This window comes from Mesoplodon bidens, assembly GCF_964165515.1.
Source record: "Mesoplodon bidens genome assembly, chromosome: 9".
NCBI lineage: Eukaryota > Metazoa > Chordata > Mammalia > Artiodactyla > Ziphiidae > Mesoplodon > Mesoplodon bidens.
In genome coordinates, this window is record NC_138166.1 from 97,520,911 (window position 1) to 97,540,730 (window position 19,820).

Consider the following 19,820-nt stretch of genomic DNA (forward strand, 5'->3'; position numbering starts at 1 on the left):
TGATTGATTTATAACATTTTAAAGATCTTGATGCATATTAGTTTTCTAAAAGAATGTAAAATAATTTTACTGAGTGAAAAATGATAGCTCCATGTTTAAGTTGGGATATCTTTGATTTCTGTGACAGTTGGAATTTCTTCTGTAGGTTAGCAACTTCTATTCCCTCTTTCACAATTTATTATTTTTATGTCTTTTCCATGTGTAAATTGTGAAGAAATTATTTTTCTCATCAAGTTGAACAATATTGGTTTTTAAATTTAGAAATTACTAATAAAATTGTAATAATTCTATTGAAATATGGATATGAATAGGAGAGTACAAAGTTACTTGTTCAGAAATATTGCTTACAGCATTACATTAACTGTGATAAATTTATAAACAACATACATGTTCATCAATTAGGGATTCGTTAAATATATTTTGCAGTAACTTATTGTTAGAAAAAAATGAATTAGATTTCTAAAAGATGAAAAAATAAATGAAAAACGTAAATAAGAAAAACAAAGATAATATTTTTATAATAATACACAAATCTGGAGGAATATCTACCAATATTTAACTTGCTAATCCCTGGAGGATGAGTTATAAGGGTTTTTAATTTCTAAATTACATATTTCCATGATATTTGAAGTATTTAATCACTTTTATCAACAGAAAAATACCAAGTAGTTAATGTCATTTTGTAGCTTTTCCTAAATTTTCTCATTTTTCTCTTTTATTTAGGGCCCTTTTGATACTTAGATATTTGATAAGGCTCATTTCTTATCTAGATATTTCATTTTTTCTCCTTGTCTATCTGTTCTTTCATGAACACAGCACTGCTAAAGACTGTGTCTTTGAGATATATTTAATATTGTGTAGAACTAATTTCACCTTATTTTTATGTGTGAGAGTTGTCTTAGCTAGACTTACCTATATGTTCTTTTGGGCAATTTTTAGATTACTATGGTTAAATTGTACACACACACAAAGCTCAGTAGACTTTTGATTGGTAATTCAGCAAGCATATTCTTAAATGTGATTTGATATTTTTTACAGTGCTAAAACTTAAACTGTATTTCATTCATCCATGTCATCTTTTTTTACAGAAATAGTTGCCTTTATCAGAGAACTTTTAACTTGACAAAAGCCTGAAATTCCCAAACACAGCTGAAATATAATATATGCAAATGACAATAGATGAAAACGTATCTTTAAATGCTTTATGTAAATGGAGTTGTAATTATTGTCTTTACTGTTATTATTAAGAATGACCCTTAAGTGAAACAGAAAATGGAAACTTTCATATTCTTTCTTCCCTTCCCTTTTTCTGTATTTCTTCCTCGCTGCCCTGTCCCTCCATACCTGCCCCTTTTCACATCTCAAGGGATCAGATTGCCCTCTCACATCTCAAGGGATCAGATTGCCCTCTCACTTCCTTTATGTCATCTGTCACTAAGACTTGGTATAATGTTGAGGTCTCACTTTCATTCCACTTGACCTGCCCCCTGCCCTGTTCTCTTGCAGCCACATGGATTAGGTAATAGACTCTGACCCCCATTCCAGAGTCTGAACCAGAGTGATTCTAAGTTCTGGCTGCACCTTAATGTCATTTGGAGAGGTTTCTTACAAGTATGATTGCCAGTCGTCCACCTTATGCATTCCTCCACATCCCCACCCTTGGATTCTAATCTTACTTGTCTGAGATTCAATCCAGGCATAGGCACTTCCAAAGCTTCTAGGGGTGGACCCAGCCAACTTTACTAACTTTTGGCCTCATCTTGTCAGTATCATCCCATTCCTTTTTCCAAAGTTCTTTCTTCAAGGGTGGGGAGCTGTAAGCCCGTCAGTGAGTGAGCAGCCTCAGGGCTGCCTAAGGCATCCTCTGAGCCAATGAGACTTCAGGCTAGATTTCCCGAGGGCTTCTAAGAGGGAGGAAAAGAAAAGCTTTCTCTCTCTTCGAGAAAGTCTTCTGCAGTGACTTTCACTCTTCCTGAAAAGCTTGGCCATCCTGCACTCACCCTGAAGATGAAGGCTGTAGGGGAGTGGAGAGGCGGGGCTGATCTAGAAGAATTACAGAGAGGAGTCAAAGTCCTACATGGACCTTGCCTGGTCACTCCTCTATGCCTGGATTTTCTAGCTTATGTGAACCAAAATATTATGAATTGTGTCATTTCAAGTTTATACTTCTGCAAAGTAAGGATGTTCTAACCAGCAAAGCTTTCTGTCACACTGACGTCTAAAACATTGATATGGCTTAATATTCTCCTATAACCAGCTTTTTTTTTTCTTCTTTTTAATGAATGTTGAGTAGCTTCTTACTAAAGAATGAATCTTTTATGGTAGAATTTCAGGCATCAGTAAGCAGGTATGATAGAAGTGGTACTTTCATGGCATTCCTAAAATGAATTTTATCTAATTAAACGTTTAACAAAAACGTATTGAAATAAGACACAAATTCATATGTCTACTATCTTACTAACTGTATGACCTCATTTAAGTTATCTAATTTCCTTAGGTTTCCCTACCTATATATACCTGTAAAAGGTACATATATCATAGGATTATAGTGAGGATAAAATGAAATAATGTATGGAAAATTTCTTAACACGGTGGCTAGCACGTTAATAAAAACAGGTCATTTCGTATTATTATAGAACGAGGGAGTCCTTACACTATGCCTAAGTGCTTTACTTCTCTTAGCTATAGAACTAAGAGATCTAAAAAGTCCTGAAATCTAAACATAAAGAATTGGAAAATGAAAAAATTTATAGTAACAGTGCTGATTGAGTCTGCAGAGGTGTGAGTACGGTCATCAGTGCTTACCTGGCTGACTGATTATTTTGGCTTGATAATTTGTTGATCTATGACTAGAAGCTGATTCTTTACAGAAGCAGTCATGGAAGTGCTTCACCTGAACGGTCCTGTCCCATCCTTGATCTAATTTAACCTGTGCTTTATACCTCTTGCTCCCAAGATTGCAGCTCTTGAAAGGCAAGGGAGAAATACTTTATAGCTCCAAAGCAAAATTAGGCCTTGTGATGCTTGAAGACACTGTCTACAGGCCATTGCTCCACTCATTATATCTGTTACCTGTGTGTCTCCCCTTCTGGTGTGAAATGATCAGATGAAGGCCGAGCCCACTTCACCTGCCATAACTTTGGAACAGGACACAACTTCAGTAGTCTGTCTGATGCCTGTCGACATAGGTTTATTGTGTGAGTAAAATCCAAACCCAAACTCACAGGGCACAGAAAAATGATTCAGGAAGGTACATACATACCATTGCACTTGATATTAGTAGAATTTTTAAAAATGAGATTATGACTTAGTACTATTAGTCTGTTCTCAGGAAGAAAAGAGCAACTGATAAGAGACTAGGAATAAGTTTGAGTCAGCAGGGATTTTCAATCAGAGAAACTTTTCACTGTCAGTTAAAGGTAGGCTCCACTTTTAAAATGAACTATAAGTTTTATGAGCAATAGGTGCTGTGACCATACTGTCAAAACAAAGATGGCCTGATAATAGGTCAGAATATTTGAAGTTTTGAAATATTCTAGAGAAGCGTGAACCATGCAATGATGACATAAGGACTCCTCTTGGCTATGTGGCATAGCCAAATGTGGTCCATGGTTCCAGCGATCAATTTTAACATTAAAGGTTTACTTTATTCAACAATACTCATATGATTCTGAAACTGGAATAATCAAATTCTCAAATATTTATAGAATGCTTATGTGCTAAGTACTGTCAATTATTAAGAAACAGATAACCCTGCCTGTAATTTTGTAAGTGAACAAGATGGGCCTTTATGTATGTCTTAATACGTATTACCTGACATTAGATTTTTTTGTGTCTTCTTTTTAGTATATGCTAGCACACATTTCCAACTATGTTGCTATTTAAAATAAATCTCGGACTCGGGGTTGGCACGTCGACGCACGCACGCACGCGCGCGCGGGCGGGCGGGACGCCTCGGGGGCCCCGCGCGCCCCGCCGAGGTCTGCTGCCGCCGACCGCCCGGCCCCGGGTCCCGGGCTCCCCGAGCCCGCGCGGGGATGTGGGTCCCCCGCGCCGGGATGTGGGCCCCCCCGCTGGGGAGCGCACTCGCCGCGGCGGCCGCCGAGGACGCAGGACGGAGCCGCGGCCCGTGCTGTCCGGGGAGAAGACGGAGGCCCTTCCGCCTGTGACGACGGGGCCTGGGACGATGGGACCTGAGGCGCCGGCCCGCGCCCCTGGACCGCGGGAAGCAGCGCAGATGGTGCGTGAACAATACACCACGACCACAGAAGGAACCCACATAGAGCGTCCAGAGAACCAGTCTGTCTATAAAATCGGCATTTATGGCTGGAGAAAGCGTTGCCTCTACTTATTTGTTCTTCTTTTGCTCATCATCTTCCTTGTGAATTTTGCTCTTACAATTTGGATTCTTAAAGTGATGTGGTTTTCCCCAAGAGGGATGGGTCACCTGTATGTTACAGAAGATGGACTTTTCCTGGAGGGGGAATCGGAGTTATTATTCCCACTGTATGCCAAAGAAATACACTCCAGAGTGGACTCATCTCTGCTTCTGCAGTCCACACAGAATGTGACTGTAAATGCACGTAACCCAGAAGGAGAAGTTACAGGCAGATTAAAAGTGGGTCCCAAAATGGTAGAGGTCCAGAGTCAACAGTTTCAGATCAACTCCAAGGACAGCAAGCCACTGTTTACTGTTGATGAAAAGGCAGTTGTGGTTGGTATGGATAAACTTCGAGTAACTGGGCCTGAAGGGGCTCTTTTTGAACATACAGTGGAGACGCCCCTCATAAAACCGGACCCAATCCAGGACCTTAGACTAGAATCCCCGACACGGAGTCTCAGCATGGACGCCCCGAAAGGCGTTCATATTCAAGCTGCTGCAGGGAAAATCGAGGCCCTTTCCCAGATGGACATCGTTCTTCACAGCAGTGATGGGACACTTGTGCTCGATGCTGAAACCATATGTTTACCCAAGTTGGCTCAGGGGACTCAGGGTCCTGCAAGCAGCTTGCAGGGACTCTACGAAATCTGTGCGTGTCCAGATGGGAAGCTTTACCTGTCTGTGGCCGGCGTGGGTACCACGTGCCATGAGAACAGTCACATCTGCCTCTAAACCAGGGGCATCTTCCACAGAGCTACCTGCCTCGTTTCGGTGAGCTTTGGAGTGCTGACCTCAAGCCTTCACACCTGGAGCAACTCGACAAAGTAAAGCTGAGTTGGCACATGGGAAGGAAGTAGGACCTGCTTTCGAAAGGAGCTCAGAAAGAAAAATATACCAGTGCAAGTGTTCCCATGAAACTACGTGATCTCAAAGTGGCGGGTGGACCTTAGACACAAAAGTCAAAGGAATATCAGGAGAATGTGTTGATTCCACTAGACTGATTCATTTCCATCAGAAGCATTGTGACTTTCCCTTTCTTGTACGTGTCGATCTACAGTGGAATATTGAACTGCTGTGTGGAATATCAGCTGTGGGTATCTGACTCCCCATGAGAGTAGCCGTGGTCCTGCTGAGGTGCCGCGAGGACTCCATGAGGTTTTCCTCTGTGTCACTCAAACCTGTAAGTGCTCTCTTCATTTTAATGCAACATGTGCCAGGTTTCACAAGAAAATCTTCAAGTTTTGAAGGGACGTTAAGGTTGATTTGATTTTCAATATGTAGTCAGAAGAATAAATTATACAAAACCAAAAAAAAAATAAAATAAATCTCACCTAAGTGAACAGATCATAGTCATACTTTATAATTTGGTAACATTGTGAAAATTAGCAACATCAAATGTATCTTTGAAAGTTTTTAGTGATAACTGTCTCATAAAGAGATAGGCAGCAGATCGGGAAATCTCAAGTCTTTTAAATTCATCTTCTTTTTATAATACTAAAATCTTTAGTAATGAATAGAGTAAATATAATCATGGGAGAAAAATCAGTAGCTCTGGATGTTTCCAAAGAAATTAAGATGTATGTATTTGTCTTATTAACAACCATTAGACTTACCCAGGTGAGTGATCCCCAAAGTAAAGATGCTAGGAGTACATAAGTATGGAATATGAAACATGGAAAGAAAAATTTAGATCTTCTATTTTTAGTTATTTTCATCTAAAAATTGAAATAAATTAAGCATTATTCACATTTTATACATGGTGCCAATAATTCCTAAGCAGAAGAAAAAACGGATTGACAATAGACATTCTGTGTATTCATTCTCCTAAAATGAAAAATGGTTAAAGAAGATTTTTACAAAGAAATCTCATAATGAATGTTACGCTAAAGATACAAACAGAAACAACATGAAAATGGCAGGGTTGATATTTATACTCCCAATACAAGCCCTTTCTTGGTCACATTATGAGGTAAAAATTAATGATGATTTAATCAGATCTGATAAGAGACAAAAATTATCCAGGAAGTAATTTGAAATGTGGATATATCTGTTATTGTTAATAATAAGTTTGACTTTGTGTATGTTGTTGATGATAAACAAGTGATAGCTGTTCATATAAAGACTTTATTTTTTCAAACACATATTTTGAAGGGTTGCAAACTCAAAATTATTTTACTGATAGGATTACATCATCTAAAATATTTAGAGATGATTGATGTAGGGGAAAAGTATACTCCAGTTATTTCACCTGGTTGCTATAATAAAACCAAAAACATATACACCTTTAATAATGTATCAGCCTGTTTTCAAACATGTTATATATTATTTTACATAAAGGCCTTATGAGGTTGATTCTGTTTTCCCCATTTTATGAAATCAAGATTTTGAGAGACAAAACCTGATCCTTGATCTTATGACCTCAAATTCTGTATTTTTCTAGCTTCCAGTTTTAGATGCAAACAATCTACTTAGATAAAACTGAAGTCAGTTAACTGGCAGCCTAGATGCCAAAGCAAAGTCCTCGTATTATCTGATGTTCTCCATTTTTACTTTTTAAAAGTAATAGAAATATCAATACTATATCGACAGTAAATTCACCACTCATTCATGAGATTAACCTTCTTAAAGAATGATGAGACATTTCTTGGAAATTTATAAAACAATAAGCATTCAACTCACTTCCCTATAATAGACAATGTAGGTTTAAGCTCGCCAAAGGAAAGAATCATGAGCAAATTTTAAAATAATCCTCTCTTTACTGAAACAAAGTGGCTTTAAATAAAGACGCTAAATGTTTACCCTGCAGATATTGACTTGATAGAGACATGAGTATTAGTAAAACAGTGATCTCAAATCAATTTTGAAAGCAGATGCAATATAAATCCCTGACTAATTAATGTTGAATATTATGAGTATATCCACATTTCCACTGAATCAGGCATAGAGAATATGGCTAATATCAATCTATGTTAGTGAAAATGGTAAAGTTCGTACACTAAAGAGAAAACATTTAGAATTTTTATTAAGAAGTCAATCGTTTTTAGATTAAGTGTAATTCCTTGAGAAGAAAATCTTACCTTTCCTTTTGGGAAGGGTGTCGAAGTTGACATGTTAGTGTAAATAACAGATAAAAGTTTACCTTATACTGACCATATTAAGGCTCCCAGAAATTCTAAAATGAATCCATGAATAATTAATCTCCAAATACGCTGAGATTTTTCTGTTTGTTTGTTTGCTTTAAGGAGCTGGGGTTTCCTGAGTACTATTTGGTTCATCAGGAGAGACTGTCTAATCCATGGGCAATTACATTTCTCAACAGAGAGGCTATATGTAAGGTAGAAATAGCATGGGATTTGGAATCACACAGAGCAAATTTGAATCTCACTTTAACTCCAGTAAACTTTGTCACTTGGGAAAACTCTCTGCTTTGTCGAGCTTTTAGTCTCTTCATCTGTGAAGTGGGAACAATGATAACTTCCTTGCTTTTTGGTTTTGAGAGTTCACTGATTCTGCATAAAATCTCCATCGTAAGAACTTGTTTCTGGTGCTGCAAAACTTGGTGATAAATTCACCAAGGTAAATGCCACTTAGCTACTAAAATCTTTTCCATAGAAATATATGCAGGGACAAACCAGCCTACCCCACATCACCCTCCTTTTTTTTTTCTGTCTCTCCAGGCAGTTTCCTGAATCATTAAGAACTTTGCTTTTCTCAACACTCAGCCATTCTTTATACTCAGCCAGAATGATCTTTTCAAATGAAAATGTGATTGTGTCACTCCTTGCTAAAATCTCTTGAATGACTTCCTATCTTTCCTGTTAAGAGCCCAAATCTTTACTGTCACTTTAAGGATCTGGGTCATCTGACCCTGTCCACCTCAGCAGAACAGAGCAATAATTCATGAAGATGCTACTGTCCGTGACCCCCACTGTAGTTATAATTGCCCTTCACTCTTCACCCAGTGTATGTCTGTAAGCCTGTATATAAAATCATCAAACATCGGGTAATAGGACAGATGACTCCATTAAAAACACATGGCTGATCAGAACAGCCATCAGAAGCACATAGAGAACTCTCAGTAGCAACGGCAGGAATTGCTAAAAGTCACACAAAGGCAAATGCAACATGAATATGAACTTAGAGAAAAAGCAAGTGAGACAGAAGAGAACATTTCAGTTGTTGCCATCTTTTCCTAAAGAAGGAACTGCCTTCAGATGATCCTTTCTGCCCTTTTAGAAAATAACGAAATTTGCTCGTCCCAAGGGGGCATGATCATACTGCTGAAACTCACAGGAGATCAATCGGTGGGCCACGTGATCAATTTAATAGTTTACATTGGGACATATCTCTTGAAAGTAGGTGTCCCCACTGGAACATCGAATTAGCATTAGAAGGCCTGCTTGGCAAACGTGTTGGCTGATTTCAGCAGGTGCCAAGAGGCAGATAAGCCTGCTGAACTTAATGGGTTGCCTCTCAGGGCACTGTCTCCCCCGAGTCCTGAAGCTGTATTTTTCCCCACAATCCTCGTTTGCAAAGATACGAGCTTATTTTCCAACTTACTCTTAACTCTGAGATGACCTCAGAAAAAGCAAAACAAAACTGAGTGCCACAGGGAGGGAGTTTCCAGCAGACACTAATCTTTTTTTGAAGGCTTATGACTTCTGATCATGTGCTTCTAACTAGACAAACATGCATACACAGATATAGCAATAGACGGGGAGATTTCATGTACATTTAGTTGATCATTCAGAAGGTGATATGACAAGATTCTCAAACTGAGCTATTTTGAAGTTTACCAGAATTTTGCTGCTTAGATAAAAGGTTTTGTTAATGTGAAAAGGACAAAGAAGTTCCAGATTTGAACCTTAAAATTATAAATATGTATAAAAAGTTACTGTTATCTTACCTGGAAAAAAGATATTGAACATTTTTTAATGTTACATCTGCTTAAGGAGAAGTACAAAAAGAGTTGTGTCCAAATATATAAATTTATATTAAACTCATCTCCCAGTTTTAGAATTAGAAAATCTATTCCAATATACTTAATTATGTGATACAGGGTTTATATTTCTTGGCTTAAACACTAGGGTACACATAATGTTGGAAGATACAGGGAAGTGAATTATTTTTCACTGATTTTAGAATATGCAAATATTTCATGTTCATAAAATCAGGTAATTATAAGTGTCACTGTACTTTGCAGAACTGTGGATAATTTAATCAGTCTTCTAATTTGCCTCCGGTGTAAAGGCAAACAGTAGAGTAAACCTAACGTATTTTGTGCTCTAGACCTCACCACTCACTCACAGTGATGGAATGTGAAAAGGAAAGCCTTTCTTTCCATTCACCTGGTACAGATTTTCTTCCCTTCTCTTTCCAGAAAGCACAAACTTCAAAGAACAAAGTAGGACAGGCATATATTTATGTTTATAAAGACTTAGCACTTGATTAATGGTAGAAAATATTAATTTAATTGGAAAAATGAGGATATTCAAAAGGTAGGATGGAGAGAGTTGCATCCAGGGATGTGACTTATTTTTTGCATCCGCGGGAGTTGAAATAGACATTGAAGACATTGACTATGTTTAATTTTCCTTCTTCCTTAAGACATTTTTCTGCCTTGATTCATTATTTTCTTTGAAAATCTTGAATGAAATTATAAAAAGTATAAATTAATCTCACCTTACTAATGTTCACGGTTCACCAGAGTAGTATAAAATCAACAGGTACAAATCATATTAAGTCCTGCTGCCCGTACAAGGCACTCAGGATTATGTATGGGTGATTTGGGCCTTCAGAAAGAGAACATTTATATCCCAGGTTATAGCTAAAATTTGTCTTTATTTTTATTTACTCTTTTGAGAGGAAAAGACAAATTTCACACCAACAATCTGTTTTATTAAAAAAGAAATTTTGTTATAGGAAATTATCTCATTTTGTATTCCAGAGCAGAAAGATGAGTCCTTAGTACAAAACATTTTCTGTGTCAAATATTCTAAAACAAAAAGTGCCAATTTTATTATTTCAGTATTTATAATATTTTATGTTTGGGAATAAAGTATGGAGCTGCTACAATTTTTTCTCCTGTGCTTCATTGCTATTATAATTTTAACATATAAATGCTTTTTACACCATAAACTTGGAAGATTACTGGCAGAATAAGACAAATAAGAACTTTATGTTATCCTTTGATGAATGAAAGCTTCAAGTATTTAAGCTAAAATAATTAGTAATTATATAGGTTACCTAATTTATATAATTCATATGTTTAAGAGGAGAAGAGAAAAAGTGTGTGTGTGGGAGGGGAAGGGAGGCCCTTATTGCAGGTCCGTTTACAGACGGAAGCACCACCATTGCAATGAACCTTAGATGTAGTCTCGTTAATTCTCGTCTGAAAATGGATACCATTTTGAACCCAGGTACAGCAAATGCTTCCCTAACTTCAGTCACAAGACAGCAAATACATTTGGTACATCCATGCTGATAGAACTAAGAAATACTTATGCAGGGCTCTGCCACTTGTGAAACTGGTAAGATTATCTGCTAATGCGCAGTTCTAAAGTGGAGCAAAGCTGTTTTTATATTGGTGTTCTTTATTAATGCAGTGAAAACACTTTCCATTCCAATTAAATTGTCACTAATTACTTGCGCACTAGAGGCTAAGATGCCTAGTTTCCTACTTTGTTCTGAAAAAATTCGTGTCTCCCCATCCTGGGAATCAGTTTATAGGGGAAAGAGTATTTATTTTGGAATCAGAAAGAAATGATTTGAGATTATATGTGGACTCTTGGGCAAGCTGCTTAAATACACTGAGCCTCAGATTTCATCATGTATTACGTAAGCTGTTGAGGCTACTGATCTGAGTGTGATGGCTCATTTAAATTAAAACGTAGCATGTCTGTATCTCCCTGTATACTACAGCATCTCGCAAAATCAGTGCCAAGAGTGTTGTTCCTGTATAGCAACGCATTGCTCCCAGTAGCTGTGACTCGTTGTATTGGTCGAAAACAGTTTTTCTGATTCTGCCATACTCCTTTACACACAGAGGCAGCAGATACTGTAGTAGAGTTCCCTTGCCAACTACAAAATGTTACATCTTATTCTGTTGTTATTGTTTTTTTTTTTTTCCGTTTCCTAGAATCAGTTATATCAATTTGGAGCCAAATATACTAAGATGGCAAACAATGAAAATCTTTCTGTAAAGTAAAAACTTGACAAAAATCCTTAAATATTTTTTAAGCGAGAGGTCTGTGAGACTTCAGAGGATAAGGGAATGTTTTGTAATGAAAAATATACATCACATAAGAAAACCTTCCCTCTTTGAATATTTTGAACTGAGGGCTAGCAAACCCCAAAGCTAGATTCAACTAGGTGCTATTTTTGTACAGCCCTCAGCTAAAAAATGTTTTTTAAATGATTTTTACAAATAAAAGGAGCATAATATTTTGTGACATGTGAAAGTATATGAAATTCTTGTTTGAATGTTCATAAACTTTTACTGGAACACAGCTACACCCACTTGATTATGTATTGTCTATGCTGCTTGCAGAAAGTAGAGTGGCTGCCATAGAATCAATATATGGCCCCCAAAGCCTGAAATATTTGCTATTTGGACATTTATAGAAAAAGTTTGCCAACCCCTGCAAGAGAGCGTTGAAGGCAGGGGAGTATCAAACCTTAGCACCTGGCTAAGTGTTTAGCATATAGGTGTGCACATAATGTATAAAGGCAGATAAATATATAAAACATTGAGCTTATTTTCTTATTATTAAAAGGAGTGAATATCTATAATTTTTAAAAAGTAAATAACATTTTGTTTAATTGAAACATCAAAATAATTAATATATAAATGACCCCCACAATCACTGCAGTTTAAAATTTCTAGTGCTCTGAGCATAGGAATTAAAGGAGGCAGTTGAAGGCTTAGGAGACTATACTCAATGAAAAATCTGTCAGTTTTTTTTTTTTTTAATTGTTCAGTTTTAGACCTACCTGAATTCTTGTATCTTTCATCTCTCTTAATGAAATGGAAAAGAAAGTCATTCTCTATAATTGATAATTTGACCTAGGCATCTGATTGTTTACTGCTTAGTTCAAGTCCAGAGCTGGCTAATACCATAAATATACCTGTGATACAAAATCTCTAATGGAGAGTTTCTCTGTAATGGAGGTATGTTTCTGGAAGAAACGTATTATCATCATCTATTAGCATTTAGGAACTAAATGTACAAGTACATCTTCTTACAGGATGTGAATTTTCCCTTAGGAGAAAGTAATCTAGCTGATCCATGTCCTCTACAATTTTGTCAAGTATAGGCATGTAGATTTTGAGGCTGTCATTTTCTTTTGTATTGTTCTTTTCTCTTTGGTTTGGCTTGGTGCTTGCTGTTTTTTTATTCCTCTGAATTCACTAATTTGAAAAAATATACTGCTAATATACTCTCAAATGCCGAAGGACTAATAATACAATAATATCAAAAGAATTAAAAAAAAAAAACGCCATGTGGTGAGCTTTCAAAATGTAAAAGTTATTTTGTTTTATAAAAGAGCCTTCTTCCCTTATTAAAAAAATATACATCTTTCAAAATTTCTACATATAGCAACTAAAAAGTTGTTCTAGGAAGGGTCATTGATCCAGTTTCTAGAAATCTTTTCACAACTTATTCGATGAGAGAGAGGGAAATCAGCCCCATAAGGAATTCATCTTCAGTCCCATTCTTTCTGACTGGGCTTTCCTTCTGGCTAATGATTAGAGCTGAATGGCAATTCAACAAAATCACAAAGTGGGGGGAATGCTTTTTAAATATAGGTTAATGGCTTTGTAAATATGGGACCTAACAAAAATTAAATTAAACATTTAGCCATTCATCTTAAGCATCCTTAACAATTCAAAGATTTACAGTTATACCCAGAACCAAGGAATTCAAATAACTTTTACAGAGAGCCTACTTGGGCCAGACTATGCTAAGGTTTCCTGAGTTGAGAGGATATTTGGACTCTTCCTCCTGGGAAAAGTGGTGTGAGGAGGAGAGGTCACCAACAGCCCCTTCAGAGGTGACGATGGCACCATGTGCCAGTGCCAGTTGGTCTGTTTCCACACAGCTTCTTTATTATTATTTTTTAATTGAAATATAGTCGATTTACAATTTTGTGTTAATTACTGCTGTACAGCAGAGTGATTCAGTTATATATGTATATATATATATATATATATATCCTTTTTTATATTCTTTTCTATTATGGTTTATCACAGGATATTGAATATAGTTCCCTGTGCTGTACAGTAGGACCTTGTTATTTACCCAGCTTATATACAGTAGCTTGCATCTGCTAACCCCAAACTCCCACTCCATCCCTCCCCCAACCCCCTCCCCCTTGGCAACCACCAGTCTGTTCTGTATGTCTGTGTTTCTGTTTCTGTTTCATAGATAGGTTCATTTGTGTCATATTTTAGATTCCATATACAAGTGATATCATATGGTATTTGTCTTTCTCTCTCTGATTTACTTCATTTATTATGATAATCTCTAGTTACATCCATGTTGCTGTAAATGATATTATTTCATTCTTTTTTACGGCTGGGTAGTCCAGACAGCTTCTTGCTTATGGAAACCCTGTGTTATATAAACCACTGCAAAGAAGTTTGTCTAACATACTTGTCAGTGTCCATTAAACACAATCTCCCCACCATATATTCCTTATATAATTGAGATAATTCCTTCCACTTACCATGTTTTGGTTCAAGTTATGATGGATAAAAGTTATCTTACTTTTATCATTTGACACTATTATTATTAGGTTAACATCCAGGAACGAAAGCATGAACCTTAAGAGATTTAAACTCCGTTAAGGTTGAAGTATTCATTAATTAATATGTTACATATTTCTCCCTGTTTTGAATTAATTACAGAATGCTATCAATCATACTGAGATGTGATATATTAATGTTGTCTTTAGGTATGGTTTTTGGACTCTTAGTTATTAAAATAGCAGCTTAATTTTTGTTTGCCAAAAGAAAAGTTTTCCTAAATGGAAAGAAACTTTTATTGAGGAATTATTTGTTATATTTAGCTATTAAGCAATCAAATTATAAGGTGATAGAGATTCTTTTTTCATATATATATACATATATATATTCTTTCTCATATTCTTTTCCATTATGGTTTATTATAAGACTTTGAATATAGTTCCCTGTTCTATACAGAAGGACCTTGTTGTTTATCTGTTTTATATATGGTAGTGCATATATGTTAATCCCAAACTCCTAATTTATCCCCTCTGCCTTTTCCCCTTTGGTAACCATAAGTTTGTTTTCTATGTATGCGAGTCTGTTTCTCTTTTGTAAATTATGTCATTTGTATCATATTTTAGATTCCACTTATAAGTGATAATCATATGATATTTCTCTTTGCCTGACTTACTTCACTTAGTATGATAATCTCTAGGTCCATCCATGTTGCTGCATATGGCATTATTTCATTCTTTTTTATGGCTGAGTAATATTCTATTGTGTCTATATACCGCATCTTCTTTATCCATTCATCTGTCAGTGGACACTTAGGTTGCTTCCATGTCTTGACTATTGTAAATAGTGCAGCTATGAACATTGGGGTGCGTGTATCTTTTTGAATTAGAGTTTTCTCCACATATATGCCCAGGAGTGGGATTGCTGGATCACATGTCAACTCTATTTTTAGTTTTTTAAGGAACTTCCGTACTGTTTTCCACAGTGACTGCAGCAATTTACATTTGCACTGTGGGAGGGTTCCTTTTTCTCCACACCCTCTCCAGCATTTATTATTTGTAGACTTTTTGATGATGGCCATTCTGACCGTTGTGAGGTGATAAGGTGATATAGATTCTAATTTGTTCTTTTTTTTCTTTTTACCCACAAATACTAAATTATCATCAAGATGAAAATAATTGAATTACATTTTTAGTTAAATAATTTCAAATTATTAAGTAACATGCAGAAAGTCATGTTTTACACTGAAAAATTGACAAAATGTCATAACCCATTTGTTTCAGCTAACAAATATTTATGGAATGCCTACTATAGGTCAGTCACTGTAATGAAAATATCAAGATGAATTTGACAAAATGGTATTATTTGTACCGCTAGTCACAGGGAGAGATGAGAGAAAATGGGTTTGTGGGTTAGAAGTTGTGGAAACAGAAGTGTTTTTTTCTACAGAAGCATGTGAGGATGGGGTTTCACCCTTCTGGTTTCCTTGGCTGGCTGATCTTTGAAACAATGTCCATAAAGACATGGGTTTGTAAATAATGTCTCAAACTCAGTTTGAGAATTGTTCTTGCAGAGTATTCAATTATTTAGAGATGTAATAAGCTAAATAGATATTATGCCCCCCATGCACCCATTAAAATACTTTTCTCTGCAAATCCTAGAAACATTTTTGTTTTCAATGGATTATCACACCCCTCAAAAATAAAGACAATAAATATTTCCCTATTTTTTTTCAGATTGGGTCAGATAAGTTTTGTAGCCTTATTGTTTCTGTTCCAGGAAACTTAGAATTATTGTCCTGAAAATAGAAACAAAATTTTCATGAAGCCATGAAAAGTTGTCTTATATGAATTATCTGATTTTGCCTTATGTAACTTTTGTTTGCTGGAGAATGTTTCACAGAGCAATGCAAAATTTTTCTCTTGAGCACTCTTAGGAATCAGACTTCAGGAGGTGGCATTCTTAATCTGTTGTGATAATGTCAAGGGTATATGCTGCCTTATAAATATGGATATTGTATGGCTGTCCCACACCCATTATACTACATGTTGTGGCTTTACCCTGGTAATTAACCCAGCATCCACTAACAACACAAACCATACAAATTAATTTGGCCACACATTTTACTGTAGATAATAAAGGTACAAATAATGACCTGGTTGTCATCTTGTCATCTAAACCGAAAGTACCAAGATCCTGGTGAGATCAAAAAGTGTACAACTGAAGTTGAAAAAATTGTATGTATAGAAGCTTAAAGTTCAGTTTTTCAAAACATGAAGTTCTAAGTACTTATAGAAAATAGGTTAGCAGAGTTTTGAGTTCTTTGAGATGAAGATTAAGGCAGATATTAGCACCTATATTATTTCTTTCTACATATTCCTAGAATGTTATTTAAATATGAATAGAAACAATAGAAATAACATTTTTTCTGTATTGCTTTTTTAAATATAGTAAAAGCCAAGAAGTAAAAGTGTTTTGATTCCCAGGCTATTGATCCAGTTTTTTTTCTTGAATGAATGTATTCTATTTATATCACCTGTTACTGTAACATCTCTCACTATGGTATGTAATATATATTTACATATGAGTAAATATACATATATACATGTGGGTTATATATTTACATATATCTGCATATTTATATATATTTATTAAAATTTCAAATTAAGGATCATTGGTCTATTAGTGTGCTCTCTTAATGTAGCTATATTAAGATTCTATCTGTGCTGATGGTTTCTAAAGAAAAGGATATCTTCTCATTTTTTATATATTAAGAGCAAAGGCAAAGTTTTGATGAACTAATCTTCAATATTAGGTATATACTTTATTTCCATTTTATAGCCATTTGCGGCAACTAGAAACAGGATAAAGGGGAAAAATAGATGGGTGACCAAAATAGATAAAATCTTAAAGACCCAGGAAATACAGATGAGAAGGTTACAGGCCAAAAAGGAAAATGGATGAGTCTCACTTTATTCTCTCACCAGAGAGAATAAAGGTGGAACTAGAACCTGTGCTGGAAGGAGGGCAAGGTAATAGGCAGATGAGGTAGAAAAAATGTAAGAGGTTCAGTACATATTACATGGATTCCATTTAGATAATAACCATCAGAGAGTTATGACTTTTATATGCTTCTCCTTGAAATGTTTACTACTGAGTATTGATAGCATTTAGGTTTTTCTAATGTTTAAATTGTGGGTGGTAAACATTCTCTGTGCTACAGACCTAATGAAAGCTGTCTCTGGCATCCAGTTTTACAAACTGCCACAGACACATTCCCTGAAAATGCTACTGTCCACACACAAATGCGTAAATAAATGATGAGAAGTTTATTAAATTAACTGGTAGTACAGAGAAATATATTTCTTTGGGGAAACACCATAATCAGCCTCTTGCCACTTGATATAAAAGATGAGATGCTGTGGACGTGAATGAAAGTGGCCATCAACTTACCAAAGGAAGGGAAACTCCTTCCAGTGCAATAAAGAGAGGAAATGGTTGGTTTTCTGCAGAAGGTGGAAGATCGAGGGAGTGAGGAATGAGAGGGAGGGACAGGGTGAGGGAAAGAAGGAGTCTGGGACTTAGTGAAAAGCCACCATTTGCCATTTGAATCTGTCTGCCTTGCTATGACTGAGTCATTTCTCTGTCTCCACACAGCTTTCAAAGGTATGTTCACAAATGCTTGCCACAGAGGATCTTCTTACAGAAAGTGAGACACTTCAGCATAGGAGGAGCATGTGCAGTAGCTGAGCTCAGGAAACAGAAGGTACCATTAGAAAGCAAATCACCCGACTGCCCCCACCTCCAAAAATTCAGGAGAGGTACAGAGAGGCCTTAATTAGCATCTACTCTATGGAGAATTGGCTGGGGGGTGACTGTGGATTCTCATAGTGGTTATACCTAAATTTCTGAGGTGTTGGGAGCTATAAGATTAACATGGATTGCTGTCCAGTTCTAGAATTATCAGGTTACTTGGAGTTTAGTTGGGCTTTGATTTTCCCTATCTCATCCATTTATTTCTCATAAAGTCTGCCTGAATGGGTGATCCACAGTGAATGTCTCAAAACCATGTTTTTTCAATGCGAGTCAACGGTGAAGGCAGTAGGTTGGATATTTCTGATCTTGGACAATTCTGTTTCAGTGGCGCAGGTGGAGAGGTTGAAAGTAATGGCGCGGAGACCTCTTAAAGAGGATGGGTGTATTAGTTTCTTTGAAGATGGATAAGAGCATGGCCTTGAGTGTCAATGTGACACTGGATTGCATCTCAGCTCCTGGATTTAAGCGCAGATTTCTTTAACATGCAGTTCCTGTAGAATATGGATGATAATAGTCTCTACTTCAAAATTTTAGTGTGAATATTAAAAGAAATAGTGCACACAATGTGCTTATTGTCTTTGGCGCATGAACATATGTAGCTATTATTATCAATATTATTGTTAAATATTTTTTAAAAATCTCAAAACCATTGGGAATTTAGAGTCCAGTATATTCCCCAGCTATGGAGGAGGTAAAATTTACATTAAGCCTTAAAGAATGTGTAGATTTTATGTAGGTAGAAGGAAGTAAGAATCTTACTTCAGATATAAAGAAAAGCATGTACAAATGTAGGAATTAACATAGTGCCTGTGGTTAGGGAGGGTTGCTACCTGATTGGAATTCGAGGTAGAAGTTTTGTGATGGCATGAAATAATGTTAAGTATGAAGAATGGGTCTCGGATATGGCAGAGCTTGAACTTCAGAGAAATTTTAGGTCAATAGGACAGGTCAGAAGGAGCCATTATCTACTTGAGAATGTGGATGTAATAGAAGTTGGTTTTAGGAAGTTTAATCAATTGTGTTATGCAAGAGGGACTGAAATTCAAAGACTGTTTTCGATACAACAACCAGAAGGCTCAGCAGTTATCAAGGAATGAGCTGAGGAGAACTTGGAATAATTTTGACTGAAAGTAAAATAAGTTTTTATATTAAAGCTCTAAGTCTGTAAGTAAAGAAGGAAGAACCTGTAGGAATCCATATGTACAGAATAAAGAATAAGAATTCTATAGGTAAAACAGTAATAAAAGAAAAGCATGATTCAGTCATAAACTTAAATCAAGTGTCCTTAATTTATTACTGAAGAATCTAAGGATTAGTGAATAAATATTGCATACATCTTATGTTACCAAGTGAAAGCAATTGTGTGAGTTTAACCAATGTGACATTGGTGCTACTGGGTAAATAACGCTACCTATGCTTGAAGCATGAAGAGAGAGAACATTAAATAGATATACTTTTGAGAGTTCTGCTACATTAAAATTTAAGAACATCTTCCTAAAAACAGACCGACTTGAGGGCCCCCATACTGTACAAAAATGTTATCTTCTTTAATATTAGAAATGGTATGGCTTGTTGATTTTTATGGAGAAAAATAATCAGAGCCTTTTAGGCGGGCCATAGAGTTTCAAGTTATCAAGTTAACAGCAACAACAAAAAACAATGAATTTACGTATTTAAAAGTTATACTCACCTGCTTCAAGACAGAGTATAGAAACCTACAGTTGCACGTGTAACATCCTGAGATATTACTAAGTAAATTCATATAGGCACTATCGAAAGTCAGCAGAAAAAATATGTCATTAGGACTTTTCAGTGAGTTTAATATCATTGCACACTGTTGTGAACTCTGAGTTTCCTGACAGCTAAGACAAAAAGGAA

At 36.1% G+C, this 19,820-nt stretch overlaps 1 protein-coding gene across 1 annotated transcript; it reads left to right on the forward strand.

The window, feature by feature from the left end:
- The first annotated feature begins 4,069 nt into the window (after positions 1 to 4,069).
- On the forward strand, positions 4,070 to 5,682 carry LOC308622514 (gamma-sarcoglycan). The gene has a single exon (XM_081243980.1). It carries the CDS (start codon positions 4,187 to 4,189, stop codon positions 5,111 to 5,113), a length of 927 nt encoding a protein of 308 aa, XP_081100106.1. The 5' UTR covers positions 4,070 to 4,186; the 3' UTR covers positions 5,114 to 5,682.
- Positions 5,683 to 19,820: the final 14,138 nt, after the last annotated feature.